At 53.5% G+C, this 24,774-nt stretch overlaps 1 protein-coding gene across 1 annotated transcript; it reads left to right on the plus strand.

Moving 5' to 3' along the window:
* Window positions 1–18,457: 18,457 nt before the first annotated feature.
* TMEM185B (transmembrane protein 185B) lies at window positions 18,458–24,031 on the plus strand. The gene is made up of 2 exons (XM_084892232.1): window positions 18,458–23,091; window positions 23,134–24,031. Exon 1 carries the CDS (start codon window positions 18,946–18,948, stop codon window positions 19,996–19,998), a length of 1,053 nt encoding a protein of 350 aa, XP_084748358.1. The 5' UTR covers window positions 18,458–18,945; the 3' UTR covers window positions 19,999–23,091; window positions 23,134–24,031.
* Window positions 24,032–24,774: the final 743 nt, after the last annotated feature.

Raw genomic sequence — 24,774 nt, forward strand, 5'->3', positions numbered from 1 at the left:
CAGCCCACAAACGGTTGCTTGTGGAAGCTGGGTAAAGGCATCATGTAGCAATGCCCGGCTTCCTCTCCCTAGCAACTAGCCTCCTTGGAGTTTCTTTAGCCCAGGAACACGACTTGCTTTATAGCCAAGTGTAAACATTTTACACTTTAACCAAATGTCTGTGAAACATTTTCCCGTGCCTCATCTCATTTGATTCTCACAGAAGTCCTGGAGTAGGTAGATAGGAGACTTGGTGGAATCCTATTTTCTTTTTATTAGCCGGAAAATGAGATTTAGAAAGTTTAGAAACTTTATCTGACTGAAAAGAAGTAAGACATAGTGGACTTTGAAAATGACTTCAGGTTTTCTCACTGCACAGAATATAGTCAAACACTGCTGCAGTTAAATATTTTACCCTTTGTTCTCCCTGCATGATCTACAATAATAATCTGCTTTGTGTTAATAGTTACTGCTGTGCTGCTAACAATTACCCAAAAGAGAAGTTGGGGTGCTAACTTGGCTGGAAAAAGTTTAGCTACATCAGAAAGCAGGTCTAATTAAGCAAGTTTATTCTATATCTATAAAAGGCTAAGTTGACTCAAGCTTGCACAAAACATATAAAGCTCTGGCTGGTGCCAATTGCATGCATGTTTCGATCTGTCATTGTCGATCATGAATTTAGTTGACACCTCTATTATTGAGAAAGGGCGAATAGCGATATTAAAATATTTCCTCTTGCCGAAACCGGTTTGGTTCAGTGGATAGAGCGTCGGTCTGCGGACTGAAAGGTACCAGGTTGGATTCCGGTCAAGGGCATGTACCTTGGTTGCAGGCACATCCCCAGTAGGGGGTGTGCAAGAGGCAACTGGTCAATGTTTCTCTCTCATTGACGTTTCTAGTTTTCTATCCCTCTCCCTTCCTCTCTGTGAAAAATCAATAATATATATATATTTTTTTAAATAAAAATAAAATATTTCCTCTAATTAATTTCCTTTCAATGTGCACAATCCGTTTAGAAAATAATTCTTTAAAAATAATTCCTTAAACACTAGTTTAGGAAATAATTCTTTAAAAACAACTTCTAACCAGCTGTTTGGTAGAAACCCTCCAAAGTTTTTCCTAAACATACACCCAAGTGGGTGCTATTCCTCTGGGTGGGTCCCTGCACTATTGGGGGACGAGGGGGTGTGGCAGAGGGTGCCTGGGCTCCAGTCCTGGCTCCGCCCTGCAATGTGGCAGGCCTCCCACCACGCTAAATAAACGTGCTTGTCTTACCATATCGCCCCATTGTCATCACTGTCGTATTTAACACTGAAAACTGTTTTCTGGCCACCCCCTTCCCAAGCCCCTTCCAGCCCCAAAGAAGAAAGTTGGGTCCTCTGTTTACTTCTAAAGGTGGCCTTGTTTTGTTTTTGTTAATAATTTTTTTTTTTAATCCTAGGTATTCTCTGTACCTCTGCCCCACACACCCCAAAACTCCACCCTCAGCATAGAATTTATGACACTCCCTTTTGCTGATACATCTGCTGTGCTGGTACTAAAGGTGGCAAACCATTTTTACTTAGAAACGGTAAAGCCAAATCTCTTTCTTCACCCCCTGCTCGGTAAAAGCACTTGGAGTTCCAGAAATGACCGCCTTCCTGGGGAATCTGGTGGTGCTGGACTCGCTGCAGGAGCGCCAGGCAAACAGTGACTCCCCGCCCTGAGCCCCGGCAGGCGGGAAGTGTGTTGCCATCTCAGCCATTGGGGAAACTCCGAACAGTAAACGGTGTTTATGTGAAGAGAGAAAATCTACGCCCAGCGGAACCCCGTGGGACTTCAGTTTCTGTCTTGGCAAGAATGTGGGTACGTGAGAAGGAAGGGGTTTCGGGGCCCAGGCTTCAATCCTACTTGTATCCCCAGCCTCAAAGATGCGTCTTCAGTTCGATTGGCTGACGTGGTTGATAAAGCGCCAGGCCTCGGGTCAGCACTTCCCCTCTGCAGTGGACACCACACCGGTGCTCATTGCCCAGTGCTCGGTGCTCGGTGTGTTTCTGGACTTGGTCCCAGCACCTCGAAGGACCCTCCCGCTGGGATGGAAGCTGTGAGCTCGGGGCCAGACGCGCTCATGGAAGACCTGCTCCGGCACCCGGCATGGGGTCTCCGTTAGGAGAGAAGCATGGACTGTCAGGCTCCAGGCTTTTGGGGGGCCCTAGACTCTGAAACCTGGCTGCTCACCGCTGTCATCTGGGGCCTTAAACACAGGGGATTCTGGCCCCACCCCCGCAGGCTGGGATTTGGAGGGCTGGGCCAGGCCAGCACCGCCGTGAACCGCCTGCTGCATGTGCACCAGCCCTGGAGGCCCCGCTCTCAGCATATCAGGCAGAACCGGGTCCGGATGGAAAGTGCCAGCCTCCGGTCACTGAGCTCAGTATGTAATTTAGGTCCTTTAGTCATAACCATTGGGCCCTAATGTAGACCTGAGGGCGGCCCCACCTCGGTCCCTGCCAGGCACTCAGAACAGAGAGAGCAGGCGAGAGAGCGAGAAGGAGAAGACACTAAATGTGCCAGGCCCTGTATCTCTGTTATCTCAGCTCGATCCTGGGAAGCAGACCTTATCCCCATTTTACAGATGAGAAAGCCTAGCTCGGAGCGGCTGCATCAGTTGGTCAGGGACACACGGCTGGTTAAATGGCAGCGCTAGGAGTTGAATCCAAGTGGTTCCTTCTTTGCTTCACGCTTAAACACGCCAGGGGACCTCTCAGCATTGGTCTAGTTTTGAGTCTGTTACAGCCTTCTCCCAGGTCACCCAGCTGGCCCAATCTTCACCCTACAGCTATTTCCAGTGCTTCTTTGTTGTAGTTTTTAGTTGGCTTTTCACTGCTTTCAGCCCAGTGACCTATGGTTTTTCCTCTGGCTCCTTCAGATCCTCAGTGTTTCCTGTGTGTACCCTTTGGCTGTGCAGTAGAGTAATGAGCCCTTGGGAACAGGGGCCACAGGACCTTAGCACATGCCGGGTCCTAGTGGACAGTGTGGCTGCACCAGATGAGAGACAAATGAATGGCTTGAAGCTTGTGTGTGGGCCCCTGAGGCTCTCCAAGTTACATCTCTCTGTAAAGGCAATGGCCAAACTCACAAGTCATGGTTGCCCCTGAGGCAGCAAGGAGCCAGAGTTTGAGGAATAGAGGGAGCTGGTGTGGCCACAGAGGCCGCCCAAGGTCACCCAGGGCAAAGTCAGGTGTTTGGGTTTTGTGGTAAGAAATAAAAAGTCACTGAAAATCCGACACAGGGAGCTCGCCCCTGCGGGCTCTCTGGCCCTGTGTGCTGTCTCCTGCGTGGCAGACACACAGCCCTTACGGCAGGAACCCTGCTGTTCCGGGCAACCCCAGGGCCTGGCTCCGGATGACGTGCACTTCATTGAAAGATTTATTTGGTTTTGTGTATTGTTGTTTGCCACTTTGCGCCAGTCAATCTGTAATAATAAAAGGGTAACACACTAATTAGACCAATGTTGTTCGGATGTCCTTCCTGACGAAGCCAGGGTCGGAGGGAAGCAGCCCAGGTCCCGGCAGCCAGAGGAGGGAAGCCCGGGTCCCGGTGCCAGAGAGAGGCCGGAGCCGGCAGCCGGGGGAAGGAAGGCCCACTCTTGCACGAATTTTCATGCATGGGGCCTCTCATAAAACAATGAAAGGAAACCATTGTGAAATTAGGGTTAAAATGTTACAAATGTCTGTTTCTGCCCCAGTAAACACAGCATTCATCCACGTGGCACTATCTTGATTAGAGCAGGACCGAGGATTACCTTTGTACAAAAAATATTTTGCTGAGTTCATTAACAAACAGGAATGGGAAGAAAGCTTACATTACACATGCAAACTGCTCAAAATATTTTAGTGCCAATTTACGGTAAACAAAAACAATTGATACTTCATTGCCTATCATTCGTTTAACAATATAATTTAGGAAGCTTCACACCCACACCCACAAAAAAAGTCCATTTAAATTAATAACACTGCACTGCATTTGGATGCCTAAACTAAATGACCTCAGTCAGTGCTCAGTATGTGGGTTTACAGCATTTGGAGGTCACTGTGATCAACAACAAATGACCCACTGACCCCACACACACACACTCGCACACGTCAAATCCAGTCCTAGGTTTAGTTGACTTTTTTTTGTATTCTTCTTCTTATTATTATTATTATTATTATTGATTTTTCACAGAGAGGAAGGGAGAGGTATAGGGAGTTAGAAACATCGATGAGAGAGAATCATTGATCAGCTGCCTCCTGCACACCCCCTACTGGGGATGTGCCAGCAACCAAGGTACATGCCTTTGACTGGAACAGAACCCATGACCCTTCAGTCCGCAGGCTGATGCTCTATCCACTGAGCCAAACCAGTTTCGGCGGTTTAGTTGACTTTTAATCTTATGCATCGCTTACACTTGAATCTACTTTTGATTTCAGCCTTTAACCTCATTCACGTTAATTGTTCGCCTTTGTGGAGTTTTCCAGACCAAGAAGCACTGGACCGGGTGCTGTCAGTACGGGCAGATTCACACCCTCCACTTTGGGCATCCACACCATTTCTGCAGACAACACACAAGAAAGAAACCACCCTCTAGGCCTTAAAGCACCGGTGTCTCCCGATAGCCATTCTGAGACAGTCCGGCCTCTGGGGATTCCTGAAGGCAATCCTGTGAATGAGGAAGAAGCGGAGTGCAGTAAGCTCACGGTGCCCGGATCTCAGAGACGAAGCAGGCGCAGTGCACAGCGAGGGAACAGGTGAGTCACGCACTGGACAGCCCTGAGATGGAACAGTGTGGCCCGCTGAAATGAGGCCCACGATGTGTTTATGGAAATGGGAAATGTGTCTGGTTATGGTACTGCATCACCTTTCAGACACCATCAGACACACCATTTCATGGACCACGAAGGAAGGAAAAATACCCGTGACTGGTTATCTAATACGAGGCGTCTGAGTAAAGCCGGGACCCTGAGCGCACATTCGCTCCAGGCAAGGGGAGTGACACACAGCCACCAGGCAACTCGTCTCAACCTCGGTCCTTGTGCAGGCGGAACGAAGCCGCTGAGAAGGGGAACAGATCTGCACCTCCCCAGGGCAGAGCCTGAGTTTCACTACAGACGTGGCCTGAAAATACTCAACAAAGTGCTATCACTGATTTCATTTAAGTTTAAAGTCCTCCCGGTGGGCAGGACCCCGAAGACCGTCAGGAGCAAACAGGAACCCCTGTGGGAGACGCATTTCCACACGGGCGTGCAGGGCACGCTCCAAAGACAGGAAATGGCAGAAAAGCAAGTCTTTGAATTAACATGAAGCAAAGAGTAGGAGGAATTGAGATGTGGGCAATGGCATGTCTATGCAGAGGCGACCAACTGAAACTATATTAAAAGGTTAACAGTGATGTTGTGTAGGTGGTGAGACTTAATAAAGCTTTAATTTTTCTTTAAATGACTGCATTTACCAGATTTCCTACGTGAGCATGTATTTAGTGACCATATCAGACACAGGAGATAACACAGGATAACATAAGTAGGGACCGGGCGGACTTTAGGTGAGGGGTCAAGGAAGGCAGCGTGGAGGAGGTGACACCTGGCCTGGGAAGGGCACCTGGGAGAGCGGTGGGAGCTGTTCACTGCTACGTCCCGTGTCAGGACAGGGCCTGGGGCACAGGGAGGGGGCTGACACACACTCGTTAAGTGAATACACGAGTTAAGGAAAAGCTCCTAAGCTCCAGGGGCGCCAACCAGAGTCTGTTCTGCAGTGGGGCCGTCCCCTCTGCACCGCGCCCGTGGGCAGGGCCAGGACACCAGACACGCCGGCAGCAGGGCTCCGTGGGTGTGTGCAGCGGCCAGCTTAGCAGAAAGCCCCGGTCACGGTGCTGGCGCATGTCACCTGTTTCCCCATTGGTGAAATGAAGCGGGTGACCTCTCAAAGTTGGCTTCAGAACCGAGCTTTGAAGTACTGAGCCCAGGGCGATGGCGTGAGGGGCTGGCACGCTCCAGCAGGTCCCCGATCAAGCCTCGAAACACCTCCCTGCAAACCCGAGCTCTGCTGCCGCCCTGAAGCAAACTGCTCTGCCTCCAGAAGCTGGCCTTGCTCCGCCGCTCAGCACGGGGAAAGATGCCACAGCAGCCCCACCTTCCTGCCACTGTGCTTTCCCAGACATTCCCTGTGCGCGCCTGTCTAGAACCTGCAGGTGCAGAGAGACAGGTGAGGCTGCCACAGCCAGAGCAGCCAGAGCAGCCAGCAGAGGATCACGCGCCCTGCGGGAGGGCAGGCTTCGGGAAGAAGGTGTACCTCACCTACCGCCAAGACAGGAGCATCCCAGCGAGGTCATTGTGCATGTTCCGCGTTTTCATACATTGTTTCATTTTATCTCACATCCTGGGAGATTACCTCCATCTCACAGATGGGGCTGGAGCTACTTGAGTTGCCAAGGTCACAGAGGTTGGAGACAGCAGCGCCCACACTTGCGCCTTAGCCTGTAGGACTGGAGTCCATGACCCTGGGCACACTACACACTGAGGAGATGGATGGGGGGGAGGGTAGGAGTGGGGGGACAGGAGAGCAGGAAGGAGGCTGTCGGGTCCAAGTTCCTCAGCGGGGACCTTTTGGACACATGGAATTAGCACACCTGAGTGGCCGTCGGTAGGTGGGACATGCTTTATTACGAACAAAGCAGCCGACAACCAGTTGGTCAGTGTCACCTTATACGCTCGCTCAGATGAGAGAGGCTTCGTGCCAGTTAGTGACGTCCGTGCTACAGCCACACAAGCAGGTTATATAAGGGTGGGCCTGTGCAGTGCGTACAGTGCTCCTGCTAAGTCACTGCCCCCGTGCGTGCGTAGGGTGACTGGTCAGGGCCCCCACACCTACCCCTTACGCCGCATGGCTTCCACAGAGTACCTTGGCCTATGTGCTAGCTCCCTGAACACAGAGCCTATAACAGTCACATGAACCGCAATATGTTATGACCAGTACTCTGGCCCTATTTGTAAAACTTAAGAATGCCTAACGCTATGCTCTGATAGTCTATCCTACTAATCTTGGAGGGGGTATGAGAAAGGGCTTGTATGGCCCATACTTCCCTATCTACCTCCTGTAGAGTACTGGTTACATTTTGTTGATTACTAATAAAAGGGTAATATGTTAACTAGACCAGATAGATCAGACGTCTTCCGGATGTCCTTCCAGACAAAGCCATGGTGGTGGGGGCCGAGGCAGAGGTGGTTAGGGGCAATCAGGGGCAACCAGGCTGGCAGGGGAAAGCAGTTAGGGGTGATTAGGCTGGCAGGGGAGAGCAGTTAGGGGCAATCAGGCAAGCAAGCAGAGTGCTTAAGGGCAATCAGCCAGGCAGGCAGAGTGGTTAGGGGTGATCATGTAGGCAAGCAGGTGAACGGTTAGGAGCCAGCAGTCCCAGATTGCAAGAGGGATGTCCGACTGCTAGTTTAGGCCCAATCCGGCAGCAGGGATCAGGCTTAAACCAGCAGTCAGACATCCCCTGAGGGGTCCCAGATTGGAGAGGGTGCAGGCCAGGCTAAGGGACCACACCCCCATGCATGAATTTTGTGCATGGGGCCTCTAGTCTGTATATATAAAAGGCTAATATGCTAAGTATCCCTCCTGTTGCCCAACCTATGACATGCACTGACCACAAGGGGGGAAACGCTCAACGCTTTGCTGCTGCTCTATACATATATGTCTGCAGATTCTCTTAATTCTACTTGTTCCCCTAGTAACTACCCTTACCCATTCTAAACTGTATAACCTATAAAAGGGCAAGAATTGCTATGGTCCTGTCGGATCCAAGTATTAATAGCTCAGCATAAAGAGTCCTAGGAGACATTGCCTGTCTTGAGTGGCTAACTATGTCTAATTGGTAGCGGTGGTGGATGGGTGCGCTATGGAAATCCACTGGCTGCTTCTGGGGGAATTTCTGTGACACCTAATAATGGGAGGCATTATGCACTCGAGCATAGGTGTGTGCCTATGACACTACTCGAGGCCGGTGCATGAAATTCTTGCACAGGTAGGGTCCCTAGGCCTGGATGGCAATCAGGGCCATTCAGAGCCTTCTGGCTGCCAGCTGGAATCTTCCTTCCACGCCACCCCCTGGTGGTCAGTGCATGTCATAGCGAACAATTGAACTCCTGGTCTCCTGGTCGAATTCCTGAGGGGACACTTTGCATATTAGCCTTATATATATATATAGATGCTTAGAGACAAAAGAGAAACTGAGACCATTATAGGGAGATCACAGCCTTACAGCAAGATGCAAGCAACCGAGTCTCCTCTAGATAGTGCTGTGGCTGGAATCCGAGGACGACCTGGCAGTGATACCACACGGGATCTCCCCCTTCATAGGGGCCTGGCATCACAGGAAAAGCTATGGGACTCTGGGCACTGGCCCGAGGGTAATAGAGTAAGTTCCCTTTAACAAAGGGCCCTTCACCTGTTTCCCAGCTTGGCCTTGCACAGTCACTGGCCAGGGCTGGATCTACGGATGGAACGTAACTTTATATCATACCTTTATATCTTCCCAAGGAGACAGGAGGGCTACCTAGGGCTCTGCTCTATGAATAGCCCATGGCCACGTCTACAAGGTCTTTCCCCTTCTGCTAGGGGGCGGGGGCAGGTGCAGGCAACAAAATGGATGTCCCTTGGGTCATAATAGTTCATTTGTCGTTTTTACCTGCACATGCAGTGTCTGAGGACACCTCTGTATCCAGCCTAAGGGAGGCACCCGTCCTTCTGGGAGTTTATTTAGCAATCTGACGGCCATATCTAATCCTCTAGCCCAGTGGATTAGTCAAACTGTTGACTAATGAGTTTGCCGACCACTACATAAGGCATTACCCTTACCCAGGAGTTTTGACTTCAGGTTAAAGAGATTAGTACATTATTAAAATGTTTTTAAGCAAACCTTTTAGGCTAGGTGGGTCTACCCCTGGGTGGAGCAGGTCTTTTAACAGGCCCTTATATCGTTTAATGATCCCAGCAGCTTGGGGATGATATGGAACGTGAAATTGCCAAGCTACATCCTGGGCCTTGGCCCAGCTGTACCTCTCGCCCTGGGAAATGGAATCTGTTACCCTTGCTATGTTAGGCGCCCCCATGTGTTCCAATCCTCAGACAACTGTCCATTGGGCAGCTCCCTTGCAGGGTAAGCCAGGAGGCCAGTGGCAGCATCCACAGCCGGGCATACGTACAGCCCGGGCCTGAGGGAGGCCCAGTGGAACCCACCGGCCAGCGTTGCAGGGGCGCCCCCTCTGCGGACACGGCCCTCCTTCCCCTGGTGTGCCCGAGGCAGCGAGGACATCCTGGTACCACAGCGAGGGCTGCCCCACCGCTCAGCCAGCGGCATCGCCGTCCGCGGGCCCACGTGCCCGCTTTCCGATGGAGCCACCAAGCCCGATGTTCGGGGGAGGGCACTACTTCCGGGACCCCTGCCCAGGCTCTGCCAGCGTCCCCAGGGGCTAACAGCGGCCGATGGCTACTCAGACGATACACCGTCGTCTCTTTGAAGGCCCTGCTATATACATATATCCTACATATCCCTCTCTACTTCCTGTCCCTATTCAGGACGATGTCCAACTGCCTACTCCGATGGTGCTTTGGTGGCAACGACATTAAGCCTTTAGACAGCCCCGCTGTGGGTTCTCATGGCCACAGGGCTAGGCTCTTTTGTGGAAACTGTCGAGCCCGCTCGTAATGTAGCCCATTGGCTACTTGGCTTTGTACCACAATCGAGCCACAGTTCATCTGATCTCAATGGATGGCTACTGCTGTCTGTGACAGGTTCCCCCATTAGACCCGTCCGTGTACACATGGTCTCTGGGGACGGATTAGGGAGCACCTCCTCCATGGGGCCTTCATCCCTCCATGGGGTCTTATGTCACAGGTCCCAGCAGGGTTTTCAGTTCCTGAGACAGAGGGCTGGTACTCACCACGGCCCTCTGTCCTAAATAGACCCCTATCGTGTTTAAGGTGGGGCTTGTGCCCCTCTGACTGGGGCGTGGTCACCCAGGACCTAAGCCCGCCGGCTATAGGACAAGCTGTCTTTGCGAGCACCTTGCTTTGTGCTGTGATTGCTTCTGTTTCTCAGCGAGGGAGCACGACTCTCAGCCCCCTTCCAGAGCTGGTACCAGAACCCGCTGGGAACCCTTCTCCGCCCATGCTGTTGCCACAGACCCCAACTAAACCCGGAGGGGTAACAGTCACGTCTGACTGCAATGGCTGTGTCGGGCCTAAACCAGCAGGGCGTGGGCCTGGGTGACTGTGCTCGTGGCAGCGGAAAGGTCTCCTCACCCTCTGGAGCCCAGCCCCATGCGCCCCCTCCCGGACCGAGGGCCACCACACCCAAAAGACCAACATGCCAGGTAGGTCTGACCTGTTTCACCGCTGCGGGTCGGGGTAAGCCTGCACCTTGTCCATGGCTGCTTCGGGTATCGCCTCCGTCTGACTCTGACTCGACCAGACAGCTCCCGAGAACGTGACAGATCCCTGGACCTTATAATCATTCTCCGCTACCCCTGAGTCTAAAGCCTGCCGTAGGATACGGACGGCTGCGTTTAAATCGGCAAGCAAATTAGAGGTCAGCACGACGTCACCAATATACTGGAACATGGATACTGTGGGAGGCTTGCCCCAGGTGGTAAACCTTGTGTCATCAGACCACGGCAGACGGTAGGGCTGTGCAAATATCCTTGTGGGAGAATGACAAAAGTCCACTGTCGACCTTCCCACGTGAAAGCAAACTGTCTGGATGCTCCGGTGCTATGTCTATGGAAGAGAAAGTATTAGCTAAACCCACCATGTGGTGGCACCGCCCCGTCGGTGTCAGGCGCTCCATGAGATCCGTGACAGCCGCATCACGGAGGGCACCTTCATTCAGGTGCCGCCAGGCCTCACCGGCCACACTGGAGAACTGCAGGGCTGCACGTGGCGGGTGATCCTCACCTTTTCAAGCTGCCTGTCCAGTTTCCTATGGCCTCGGGGAGGCGGCACTGCCACACCCGCTCCACTTGGTGGAGCGAGGCCGTTTCACAGCCCGGGCGCCCCCTTGTGATGGGCTTTCCCACACGCACCTGCAAGCAGAATTCTCCCGGGGTCGTTAACCCTTTAGACATCTATTCCCATGATGCATTATGGTATGGAAGATACACACCGTCCAGGCCTTTGGGGGAAGGCAACCAGTGCCTAGTGTCAAAGTTGTCTGCACACGGACAGTTTGGACAGCTCTGCCACCGGGTCTGTATATCTGTCCAGGTTACTACAGAGCCAACCGCAGTCCGCACCGGCACCCACCAGCACTTGCACACAGTGTGTGTTGCAGGGGAACAATATATAGTGAATTCAACATGCAGCCTCTGGCCCTTGGCCTGCTCCTTAGTTTAGGAGATGAAACTTTCTCCTCAGATGAGTCTAAACAGCCCTGTAGGCTACTGGTCTTCCGCAGTTTCTGGAAATGCTGTCCGACTGGTAACTGCCTCCAGTCGGCCAGCAGCACGTACGTCCCTGGGCTGATCTATTTCCTCTTTCTCGGTCCCCGCAGCCGGCAGGTCTACCTGGATTTGTGTGCAGATTTCCACAGGCTCTGTCCCCGCCGCTGCTCCAGATCCCGGCCCATTGTCTTAGACATCGCCTGTGTGCCTTAGGTTCTGCAGTCATGGGTCTTGCTACCCCCTTTTCTCACTGCCTGGCATCCCCCAAGCCGTGTACTTCACGAATACGACAGTCTAGAAAGGGATCAAACGGCTGCCAGAGAGCCCAGCGCTGCTGGAGTGGCTGCAGTGAGAAGTGAGTCTTTCGTATGCGTTGTAAACACTTTTTCTTAGGACCACGAGGACTTAAATTAAACATGGCTTGTCTCGTGCCCATTTCCTGTATAACATGCACTAAATCTGCATATGTAGTCTATTTACTTATGGTTTCCGGCATTCTCCAGTGTCCTGCCAAACGCTTCGAGATGCCGCCATTAACCAGTCCATCAGGGAATGACCGCCCGATCAGCTCCCAGTGCCTGGCCTGCAGTCGCCGCTGCAGGAAGGATGGGCGTCATGAGGCTAACTCCTCCATTTCCGGTGGAGACAGCTGTAAGCTATCTGCACTGTCACCCCACCACCTTAGGAGACACACGGATGGCTCCCCGGCCTCTGCTGGCTCTGTCGTCCTAACCTCCCCGTTCTGGGGGGTAGAGTGGAATAAATCAGTAACCGTGGGCGGCCCTCGAGCCCCACCTCCTAGGGCCACAGGCTGATCGAGCTCCAGACGCCTTTTCCTGATCTGTCATGCCTGTAGCACAAGGGCCGCTGCCCCAGCAGTAACTGTCCTCCGAGCCGTCTCCTGGCTCGCGTTCCGCTGGTCCCTCCTGTCCCAGGGAGGCTGCCTCCTGCTCCAGCTCGCGTACCGCCTCCAGTGCCTCCTCCAGTCCCCGTAGCTCATGCATCTTGGCTTCCCGAGCCAGCGTCCCAATGTGTCGCAGTTTCAAGGCCATTAGGAGCAACCAGCCTACCTTCTCGGCAGCCTCCGCTGGTCTGTGGGAACCTGATCCATCCGGGATGACAAAGCTGCTGGCCTTCCCTCTACCTGCTCCCAGTCCTCTGGGCGGTCCAAGTCATCAGGACCCCATGGAAGGGCACATGCCCTCTGGCGGGGTAGACGGGGTGCCTACCCCAGGATCCTGCAACAACTATGCCAATTGTCGGGTCCACGTTCCTCAGCCAGGGACCTGACCCCTTTGGGCGCAAGAAATTAGGACATTTGAGCAGCCATAGGTAGGTAGGACATACTTTATTACAAGCAAAGCAGCCAACTCTGACCAGTGGCACCTTATGCACACGCTCAAACGAAAGAGGCCTCGTACCATTGCTGGCATCGGTGTCACATTAACAATAGTAGGTTATGTAAGGGTGCGCTTACACAGTACGTGCAGTACTTCTGCTAAGTCACTGCCCTCCTGCAGGGCCTTTAACATGGTAATACTGCTGGGTCATTACCTACGCACACACACAGCGAGTAAGGCCTCTAACCTCCGGCTACCCTCGTCAGTCCCCCCACAGAGGCCACTGCAGGAAGAGGGGAGCCTGTGGCCTTTAGGGACTGGGCCGAGGGGTGGGGGTGGGGGCTAAGACTGACGAAAGGGGCCAGTGAGCCATGGCTTCCTTGTGGAGAAGCTCATGGAAACAAACCGCAACTAAGTCTCAAAGAGAAGACTCCTCGGGCTTAGAGGTCACCCGCCTGCCCCTTTGGAGGACATTCACAACACAACCTGTCTCCTGGAGACGGGACCGTGACTGAACCCTGACGCCTGCCCAGGGCCCAGTGCTCAGGGGAGCTGGCCAGGTGTCACCACGGGCCACCTGGAACCCAGCGGTAACCGGTCTGCGGATGGAGGGCCCTCGGAAAAGGGCTCCCTCTGGAATGCCGGGCCTCCCAGAGCTGGCCATCTCCCAGCTCAGAGTAGGAAGACCATGCTGGCCCCACAGGCTACTGAGCAGAAAGCTAAGGAGGCCCCAGCATTCCCCCCATCCCCTGGTTGTTCGGTCAAACACTAACAGAGGTACTGCTCCGAAGGGACTTTGCAGATGGGATTACAATTACTAATCTGCTGACCTTAAAATAGACTACCCTGGATTATCTGGCTGGACCCTATATAATCCCATGAGCCCTTAGAAACAGGAAAGGCAGAAGAGAGAGCAGCAAAAGGTTCAAAAGCATGAGGGCTTGGCCCACTGGTGGGGCTCTGAGTGGCCAGGAACTGTGGGCGGCTGAGACCGACGCTCAACTGACAGCAAAGGAATGGGGAGTTCGGACCTACAGCTCCAGGGACTGAATTCTGCCAGGAAACTAAAGGAGCCCGGGGGGCAGACTCACCGCCAGCACCTCCAGGAGAGCAGCCTGCCGACACCCCATTCCCGGGAGAACCAGCAGGCCGTGCTCGGACTCTCTCACTCACAGACTGCAAGATGATCAGTGGGCAGTTTGGTGGCAATTTGTTACAGTGGTAATTGGAAACTATTGACTAATTCATGAGGTGTCTGCAGCCAGATCAGCCTGGCCAGGGAGTGCACGACACTGGGCCTGGGATGTGGCAGGGAACTCATGGGCCAGAGGACTCGGACGGCTGCTGGTTCCACACTGCTCAGAGGGAGGAGGGAGGGAACCCCGGATCTGGGATCTGGGGCAGGAGCATCAGTCATGAGTTAGGGTCAAATTCATGCACATATTCCCTCCAGCAACATTTTTCAGGCACTTGCTATGTTAAGCACTGGATGGGTTTCTAGAACTTAGATCTCATGGGGCAAAAGATAGAAAAAACAGACTCAAGCCAGTGAGATGAGTCCCATGATAGAAAAAGTCCTGATCTAGTGGGGGTCAGAGAAGGGTCACCAGCCCACCAGAAGGGTTTCCCAGGGCCTGTGGCCGTGCTGGGTCTTGGTGGTCCAGGGAGGGGAGAGGCCATGGGAGGGGGGCCGCTCTGAGCAGAGAGCAGCAGAGCATGAACGTGGAGACCGTGCCTGGAACATTCGGGGGGAGGTTAGCAGACGTGGGAAAGAGACTTAGCCTGCAGGGGACAGGGCCAGCCCGGAGGGCCTCCCAGGGGCTGGACTGAGGATGGTAAGCAGTCACATCTTAGGAGGCCGGGGACACAGCGCAGGCCTGTGCTGGCGCCCGGAGCACCCATGTCCCACACCCCCCTGCACGGGCTTGTATACCAGCCTCCTGGCAGCTGTGTCCTCAGCACCTGGCACATAGCAGACAGTCCATGTGAACTTTAAAAGCAAGTAGAGCCCAGCCGATGTGGCTCAGTGGTTGGACATCGACCTATGGGCCAGAAGGTCACAGGTTTGATTCCCAGTCAGGGCACATGCCCGAGTTGCAGGCTCCATCCTCAGTGTGGGGTGTGTAGGAGGTAGCCGATCAATGATTCTCTCTCATCATTGACGTTTCTCTCTCTCTCTTCCTCTCCCTTACTCTCTAAAATCAAAAACATATTTAAAACAAAATTAAATATAAAAACAAAAGCAGGAGGTGCGCCCGCCTGCAACCAATTGTGCGGGATTCAACAAAGCTTGTCTGTGCCACCCCGAGACTCCGCCCATCCAAGCGGAATACAGAAACCCTCCTAGCTGAGACACTTCTGATCCTCACAGCCAACTGGCTTGGAGATCAACGCTTCCCAGTGATACCAACAACAAGCAAGGCTTAACAATAAGACTGCCCACCCATCAAAGGGCTACACCAAGACTGTCCACCTCAGGTAACTGGGAGGCTGACTCACTGAACCATATAGGACACCTTAGCACACAAAGCCACCCTACCAACTCAGGGAAGCTGTGAAAATGCTGAGACAAGGAAACAGATCACAAACAAAAGAAATGGAGGAAAAGAAGTGACTGGATATAGAGTGCAAAACCACGCTTATAAGGTTTTTCAAGAATTTCCTAGAAAAGGTCGATAAGACCTATGAGGATATGAAAAGGGATCAACAAGAACTAATAAGGGATCAACAAGAACTAATAAGGGATCAACAAGAAAAAATAAGGGATCAACAAGAAATAAAGAATACATTGTCTGAAATAAAAAATATTATACAGAGTCCTAAAAACAGAATGGAAGATCGCAAGAATCAAGTCAAAGATTTGGAACATAAAAAGCCAGAACACACTCTCCACAGAAGCAAGAAGACAAGAGAATCCAGAAAGTTGAAGATAATGTAAGAAACCTCTGGGACAACTTCAAGCGAACCAACATCAGAATTATGGGGGTCCCAGAAGATGAGAGAGAGCAAGATATCGAAAACATACTGAAAGAAATAGTGACAGAAAACTTCCCCCACCTGGTGAAAGAATTAGACTTACAAGTCCAGGAAGCGCACAGAACACCAAACAAAAGGAATCCAAAGAAGACCACACCAAGACACATCATAATTAAAATTCCAAAAGCAAAAGACAAAGAGAGAATATTAAAAGCAGCAAGAGAAAAGCAGGTAGTTACCTATAAAGGAGCATGATTGTCAGCTGATTTCTCAACAGAAACCACGCAGGCCAGAAAGGAATGGCAAGAAATATTCAAGGTGATGAATAGCAAGAACCTACAGCCAAAAATAATCTACCCAGCAAAGCTATCACTCAGAATCGAAAGCCAGATAAAGAGCTTCACTAATAAAAAAAAGTTAAAGGAATTCATCACCACCAAACCAGAATTAGATAAATTGCTGAAGGGGGTTCTTTCGGAAAAGAAAGTAAATAAAGATAAAAACTATGAACAACAAATACTATCAACAAGTGAATCTAAAAACCAAGGGAATTAAAAAAAAAAATCTGATGAACAATATTAATTGGTGAATATAATAGAATCAGAGGTATGGAAGGGGAGTGGACTGACGATTCTCGGGGAAAAGGGGAGAGGGGGATGTGGGAAGAGACTGAACATAAACTGTGCACCTATGGATGAGGACAATGGGGGGTGGGGAAAGGGCAGAGGGTGGGGTGGGAACCTGGTGGAGGGGAGCAATGGAGGGGAGGGGGGGAATGAGGAACATTTGTAATAATATGAACAATAAAGATTTATTTAAAAAAAAAAAAAAAAAAAAAAGCAGGTTCCTGAGAGACAGACCACACCAGGCAGCACAGAGAAGAGTGCTCAGTGTAGAGACTGGGCCCAGCCTGGGGGCAGGAGCGCCGGCGGAGGGGACAGACACCCCTCTGCCTCCGGAGGCCGTGGCGCCCCCGGGAGTGGGCAGCAGGGGCGCAGCACAGTGACGGCCACCTCACGCCCGCCGCCTGCATGAGGAGAACCCTGCTCGTCTTAAACCAGCTCGAGATGAGCGAACGCTCCACACTCCCGTCTTCGCCATGAGGGGCGCAGAGCCCTGAGGTCGTCTGGCTGCAGAGGAGACAGGAGATCCCCACCATTCCACGGTCCAGAGCCCTCCCCGCTCAGGCTTCCTCCCGTATCATCATATTAATTGTTCGCTTTTCTCTAAATACACACTGCTTTCCATGTACTGACTTATCTAATCCTCAGACCAACCCGGCGTGCTTTTACTAGCCCCTTTTATAGTTGGACTGTACAGGTATTTTACATCTTACATTTTTTTAGCTGACAAATCCCTATTCGCAAGGAAATAGTAAAAGAAAAATCCATATGCAAAGCAGAGCAGAGCAGCTCTGGACGGAAGGGGCTGAGGGGGAGACCAAAGGCCACTTGGCTAACATTCTCCCCACAATTACTCCTTGAAGACACATCTGGGATATCTGACCCCCGAGGACTGCAGGGCTCTCTCAGCAGGATCTTCTCCCCTACCTCACCCCTTCTCCCCCCCCCCCACCTCCCCCCAGCTAAGGTGGAAGCAGTTGCGGGGGAGCTGAGGGCTGGGGCTGTCCACCCACACCACACTTCCCAACATCCCGCAGATGCCAGCCAGGGGAAAGCCAGCTCCTAGGTCTGGGCCCAGGCCCACACTTCTCTCCGGGAAGCCCTCCCTTGTTCCCCCATGGAGACCCCGCCGTCACTCTGATGGCCACCATCTCAAGCCCACTACCCAGCGCTGGTATTCATACCCCTGGGGGAATGGGGCTGCGTGGGTGGGTGGCGGCTGACAGGCAGGAAGGACGAGCAGCCAGGGCTCCCCTGAGCAGGGGAGCGTGGAGAAGAGGGAGGGGTCCGCCAGGGTCCGCGTGCTGGCCACAGAGGGCTGCTCCACATCAGACCTGGGCAGCACCATGGGCTCTTACCACTCGGCCACCCAGGAAGCTGAGGCCGAGACCGAAGGGGGTGGATTTGCCCAGATTCCTCAGCTGGTTGAGTGGCAAGCCCTGAACTAGAACCCAAATTTCTTGACCTCTGGTCCAGAGATTTCCCCAACCTTGTTCTGTGAGAATGAGAACGGGGCACGGCCAAATAAGTCAAAATGAGGATTAGGGGCATAAAGTCAGGAGCCCTGAATGAGTGCTACCTGCTGGGTGACTAAGGCGGGAAGCACCTGCTCTTCCTCCGTTTCCTCACCTGCTGCCCAGACCTTGCCGAGGGGCAATAGGGGCCTAGCACCCTCCCGGACGCATGCCTCCACCTCCGGGTGCAAAGGGGCAGGAATGAGCGCCCTGCCGCCGCCTGAGAACTGCTGCTGCCCCACCAAACGAAGTCCAGGCCTGGGAGCCGCAGCTGCAGGCACAGCCCCCACTTTACCCGGTGCAGACTCCACACCCGGTCTCCCTCCCACGCCCACACAGGCACGCCGCCCTGTGCAGTCATGGTCACCCGCACCACTCCTCCAGCAGCACTCGCGCCCACGCAGGTCCCCTTCGCGCTGGAGCCACCACGCGGCCAAGAATAATGCCCCTAGGCGGCCGCGCACCCACGGACTTCCTGTGCGCCCCGGCCCCGCCTGGCCCCGCCCCCGCCTAACCACGCCCCGCTCATGGCCACGCCCCGGTCCCGGTCACGCCCCCTGCCCGCCTGGCCCCGCCCCCGGGCCGCCGGGAGGATGTGAGCTCACTCCGCCTCTCGGCTCTGGCTCCACCAGGAAGCGTCTCTGAGGCCGCGGCCCGCTCGCTGCCAACGGGCCGGCTGCGGGGTCAGCAGCGCGCCGAGCCGGAGCCGCCTCCATCCCCGCCGGCGCCAGCGCAGGACCCCCTGGGAGCAGGTATGCAGTGAAGGCGGGCGGCGGCGCGGCCCCAGCGGCGCCGCGCTCCTGGACCCGCGCAGCCCGGGCGGCGGGTCGCGGCGGAGCGAGGGGCGCACGCCCCGCCCCCGCGCTTCCGCCGCCACGTGACCGCGCCACGTGCTCCGGCGCCGCGGGTCGCCACCTCGGCCCGGCCGCCCCCAGCCGCCGCCCGCCCCAGGCGACGCGGGCCGGGCGGGGAAGCCGGTAGCCCCGGGAGCGGGGAGACTCGGCGCCGGCCGAGCGGAGCGGAACGGAGCAGCTGCCCCGGGCGGGCCGGCGGCGGCCTCGCCATGAACCCCAGGGGCCTGTTCCAGGACTTCAACCCCAGTAAGTTCCTCATCTACGCCTGCCTGCTGCTCTTCTCCGTGCTGCTGCCCCTGCGCCTGGACGGCGTCATCCAGTGGAGCTACTGGGCCGTCTTCGCCCCCATATGGCTGTGGAAGCTGCTGGTCATCGCGGGCGCCTCGGTGGGCGCGGGCGTGTGGGCCCGGAACCCCCGCTACCGCACCGAGGGGGAGACCTGCGTGGAGTTCAAGGCCATGCTCATCGCCGTGGGCATCCACCTGCTGCTGCTCATGTTCGAGGTCCTGGTGTGCGACCGGGTGGAGCGGGGCACCCACTTCTGGCTGCTGGTCTTCATGCCGCTCTTCTTCGTCTCCCCCGTGTCCGTGGCCGCCTGCGTGTGGGGCTTCCGGCACGACCGGTCCCTGGAGCTGGAGATCCTGTGCTCCGTCAACATCCTGCAGTTCATCTTCATCGCCCTGCGGCTGGACAGGATCATCCACTGGCCCTGGCTGGTGGTGTTCGTGCCCCTCTGGATCCTCATGTCCTTCCTCTGCCTGGTGGTCCTCTACTACATCGTCTGGTCCCTCCTGTTCCTGCGGTCCCTGGACGTGGTCGCCGAGCAGCGGAGAACGCACGTGACCATGGCCATCAGCTGGGTCACCATTGTCGTGCCGCTGCTCACGTTTGAGGTCCTGCTGGTCCACAGACTGGATGGCCACAACACGTTCTCTTACATCTCCATCTTTGTCCCGCTCTGGCTTTCCTTAATAACCTTGATGGCCACGACCTTTCGGCGGAAGGGGGGCAACCACTGGTGGTTTGGTATTCGCAGAGATTTCTGTCAGTTTCTGCTGGAAATCTTCCCGTTTTTGAGAGAATATGGGAACATTTCATACGACCTCCATCATGAAGATAGCGAAGATCCCGAAGAGACGTCGGTTCCAGATGCTCCTAAAATTGCTCCAATATTTGGCAAGAAAGCCAGGGTAGTTATAACCCAGAGCCCTGGGAAATACGTTCCCCCACCCCCCAAGTTAAATATCGATATGCCAGATTAAACCCCTCTGGGGGGGTGTCCATGAATACGTAGAAACCATACATCGCACACCCAAAGCCTGCCTACCTTTTGCCTCTTTTTCATCCATCCCAATCCCACAACTGAGAACAGGCTCCAAACACCGTCATCTCATGCCTTGGAGATGGATGCCTGTTGGGGACTCTCAGTGTATGCCATGGGTAGGGGGTTATTGGAAATACGGTGACACGTGTGGTGTGTGACGTGTGAGAAAACTTGCTTCCCTGATTGGTGCTTGAAGAGCCCGCGGGGAGCAGTAAGTTAACTTGTTTTAGTAGGTCCTCAAGTGGGATAATCACACAGCTAAGGCTTTTTTAAAGTGGCACTACACCTATCAAACGTATTGTTATAAAAAGTATTTTTATACACCGCTAGCCTAAAATTGTATTTCAGATTGTGCCTCTTGGGACAAAATTGAAAGCAAATGTAAATGCTTCTCTCTCCCATTAGCTGTTTATAAACCTCTTGGTTGTTATTTTTAGTGTTCCTACTGTTAAAGTCGTTTTTTCTTTGGAGTTTATTGATACTAGTCTTTGATAGCCTACTAGATGAAGTAGTTTAATGCAGTGAGTCCATGCATATGTGATATTTATATGACTATTTTAGCACTGTAATGTGTTGAATTCTAGTTCTATGCAGTACAACGTGTTACGTTAAAGTATTTTTTAAGTTTATATTTAAAAATACATGTCTATTGTGATATTCTTAAAGATTGCTTAAACCATCAGTATGTACCCAGTGTGGGATCTATCAAAGTACCAGGCGTGAACATAGGGGTTTAAAATCCCAAGGATCTTAATACTCAGGCGTCAGGTGACCGAATCTCTACAGTTTTAAATTCTCTCTCAGAACGAGTGACATGCTCCAGTGTGGCACCAGATCATAAGGTGACAATTAGCACCTTGAATTTCCCCACACAGGTAGTAACAACTGTTCAGAAACTCCCGAAGTAAGCAAGTGGTTGGTCCATTTCTAAGAATTTTACAGTATTCATCGACCATAAAGTATTGCTTGTCATTGGAAGCTTGAGACAGTGGCTTCAACCAGAAATGGCCAACAGGATCACAGTATTATTTTAAGGTCTAAATTTTTTGATCTATCAGCACAGAGAAGTAATTTTTCAGGTTAAAGAAAGCATAATATTTCTGTAAGTACGGGTGATGTACCAGAGAATCAGAAGGCAAAAGCCAGATCCTGGGAGCGTAATGTTCTGACTGAGAACAAGTAAATACAATACTTTCAGAAGGAGGTAAAATAAAAATGAGTATGGATAATATTACTGGGGAGAAGACGAGGAAATTCATTTTTATTAGCACCTTAGTAAAAATCAAAATTGTGCTTCCTGTGAATTATGTAAATGAGTTACCTGGTGAAGGGACATGTTTGTTACAAAAGCCAACCCTGGGACCCTGGGCGCCTGAAGCCTGAGGCGCCGCAGCTCAGCTCAGTCAGCCAGGCCTGAGCCCAGGCCGCCTGCATGCACACGCTGGCCGTTCACACCAGCTGTCCATGTGGGAAGCGGGCCTGGGCAGCAGTGGATCTAACATCGTAAGCAAGGATTCATTCATTCCTTTCTTCAGCTATTCATTGAGGACCTACCTACCTACTCTGGTGTTAGGAGGTGCAGATACAGCGGAGAGCTGTTCAAATCTGGCTGCCACATGCACAAAGGATGCAATTAAAAGCCACAAGAAGGTAGGGCTCATTTGGCAGCTGACCTGTGGGAGGTGACAGGCCAAGAGCAGGGCATGCAAAGCGCACAGAAGGATGCTGCTGCCCTGGGGGTGGTCTTCACCCAGAACTGCAGTCCCATCTTTGTGTCCCCTGATTGACCTTCCATCCCCAAGTAATATCTCCGACATGGACCTCAGTAAGGTCAAGGAGTGGAGGACAGGTTTCTGGAGAGGTTCGAGAGCAGACTTGGCAACAGTGGGATTCCCAGTCCCTCCTGGCTACAGTGTCAGGCCAGGGGCTGGTTGGGACCTAGAACAATCTCTGAACCTGACCTGCCTTACCTGCTCTGCCCCAAGGTGGCTTCGTGTTGGAGAGCCTGTGCCTGAGGGTAATTGCAAGCCTTCTCCGGCAGCTGGGTCATCCGGGGTCAGGCCTCTTTCCTGCCTCAGGACCATTGAGTAACCTGGGAGTGATGTGTTGAAGAGAGTTGTTTAGTCTGCAAATTTACAGTCTCAGCTGTGCCTGGGGATTGACCTAATTGCCATGCACCTCTGACTGTTCACAGTATTTAGCATGTGTCAGATTCTGTAACTGGTTTCTCTTGTACTAGTTATATTTGTATTATGACTACATATTAGTCATATTTTTCGGGGAAATATCCTCAAAAATATCAGTGGCCCACAGTGACAAACTCTCACCCTAGGTCTGCAGGGTGCTGCAGCAGTTGGGCTGCAGGCTGTGGGTCTGGCCTAGGCCTCCTCGGGCATCCCTGACTCTAGTCCAGGTCCCAGGCAAAGGAGTAGCATTCCCGGGGGCACGCTCTTTCCCGCAGAAGCACAAGAGGCCTAGCCGAACCCTGCAAGCAAAGATGGAGCCCTGCTCCCAGGTGATGTGTGTCGAGAGTGCGTGCGTTTTGGCCAAAGCAAAGGCCAAGGCCAGCCTCAGTGGAGTGGGCCAGTACACACCCAAGGCACAGGCGTAGTCTGCACAGATGTTGCAAGATTGTTATAAAGATGGAAGAGAAAATTTGTGGTTGGTTATGAATGATTTTCCCCCCATTTTACAAGCATCCTTTATTCCGGAAGTGAATTGTTCCGTGCTGTAATAATCAGAAGAGAAGCTGAGAGGCCCGGGGGTAGGTTAGGAATGAGAGAAGGAAGACCCTGCATTCAGTCCCCTTTGTAGCCTGGAAGGGACAGGAGGCACCACACCAGTTTCATGGCGGTGCTGTGCCCAGGGCTTGCAGGATGGAGGGCTTGCAAGATAACTTAGAAGGGCAAGCCTGGGCACAGGGACACCAGCTGGGCAGAGGCGCCCGGGGAAACGGAAGCAGCAGTCTGGACAGGCCGGCAGCACCCTAAATGAGGAAGGGAGCCTCAGCCCGCCCTCCCCAGGGGTCCGGGTGGCACACAGCAGGCCCAGCTTAAGTACGCTGTCTGTCCAGGTGGCTCAGACCGAGAGGAAGTCGGGTCTTGCTCAGCGAGCACAGGGATGGAGAGACGTGCAGCCAGGCCGTCCCTCGGACCATTGGAGAGGATGCCCATGGCACTGCCACCTGAACAGTAAGCGCCCGGTGTCGCCCGCCGCCAGGCATTCCTCTGTTGCCGCGCCAAGCCGAGGTTCCCGGACGGGGACACGCTGGGAAGCCTCAGGAACGCGTCCGCCTGCAGCTTCCGGAGCACGGGGGGCGGGGATCTGGCGTCTCTGGCTCCGGGGGGAGGCAGGACTCTCCGGAACATGCTCAGCAGAGGATTTACCAAAAAAGGAGGGTGTCCAGATGCTGGGTAACCACAGACAAGGACGGAGTGTGCTACGCTGAGCCCCTTGGCTGGCTGGCTGGCTGAAGTACATGCTGTGTGTGTCACACGTCAGAAACCGTGGCCCACCCAGTGTGCTGCAGCTGGCCTGTGACAGCAGGCTTGTCCCTGAAGGGAGAAGGGAGACAATCCGAGCTGCTTCATCAACTACTTCACCCAACTCCTGACCGAGGACGTTCAGAGGGGCCTCCCTCCGGCTTTGTCCTGGTCCTCGCTGTGTTCTAGAATGTGTGCGTTAACGCTAACTGCCACCGCACGCCGCCAGTGCGGGCCCAGGACCCGGGAGGCCACTCAGTCCTCCCCCAACTCCGCTCTGGCAGGAGCTGACCTTTGTATTCACCGACGAGGACACGGGCAGACAGTGCAACCCGCCTGTCAGCCAGACGTGACAGCTCCGCAGAGATGCACACCAATGCCACTCTTCCGCTCACTGCTTTTGTTTTTGAAAGTTTGGCTTTTAAATTTTATATAAAGTGACTATGTAATGGATTGTTTTTAAATGAGGTAATACATTTTTTAAGGTTACTGGCTTTAATTTCTATGGTAAATGCTGATATAACTCACATAAACAAGCTCACTGAAGCCCTCAACAATTTCTAAGTGTTAAAGAGATCCTTTGACAAAAACTTTGGGCACTCCTGTCCTGGGTTATAGTGGAGGAAAGAGAAGAGAGAACTTAAAGTTGATGAAATATGTTAAAACCCATGACGGCAGGGAAGAAAAAGTAATGGGCCGCAGTTTGATCGCAGGCGGCTTCTGTGTGAGACTTGCCCATTGTCCGGCAGAGGGCACGCCCGCGGGGTGGGTGGCTGATGAACCCAGCGGGCAGCTCACACCTTCATTCCTGGCCCTGAGCCCTTTGGGCCTGCGGTGTCTCCTCCAGCCTCACCTGGAAGGAAGCGGCCTGGCCCTGCCAGAGCCTTCCCTCTGCAGCAGCAGCACATTCCCCTCCATAACAGCCGCTCAGAGAGCCAGGGCTCCCCTCCAGGCCTCTGCCTCTACACTTCCCCTGTGCCTGTCACCGTCCTCGCCCTGTGGTAGGCCCAGCCACACCCCGAGGGGCCTCATGCTTCCTCCTGGGGCATCAGCCGCACTCCTGTGCAGAATCGGGGGTCACATGGTCTATTGCTTCGTGTCCCACCCCAACCCCTGCTGTCCGGTAACAGGGCCCACCCTCCTGGACAAGGGCCACCCCACCGAACACTCAGCAGCCCTCCCCTCCTCCCCGACACTGACTCGCCTCGGCCTGCGCAGCTCCCCAGCTAGGG

The sequence above is a fragment of the Pipistrellus hanaki genome, assembly GCF_964339955.1.
Source record: "Pipistrellus hanaki genome assembly, chromosome: 8".
NCBI classification, from domain to species: Eukaryota; Metazoa; Chordata; class Mammalia; order Chiroptera; family Vespertilionidae; genus Pipistrellus; species Pipistrellus hanaki.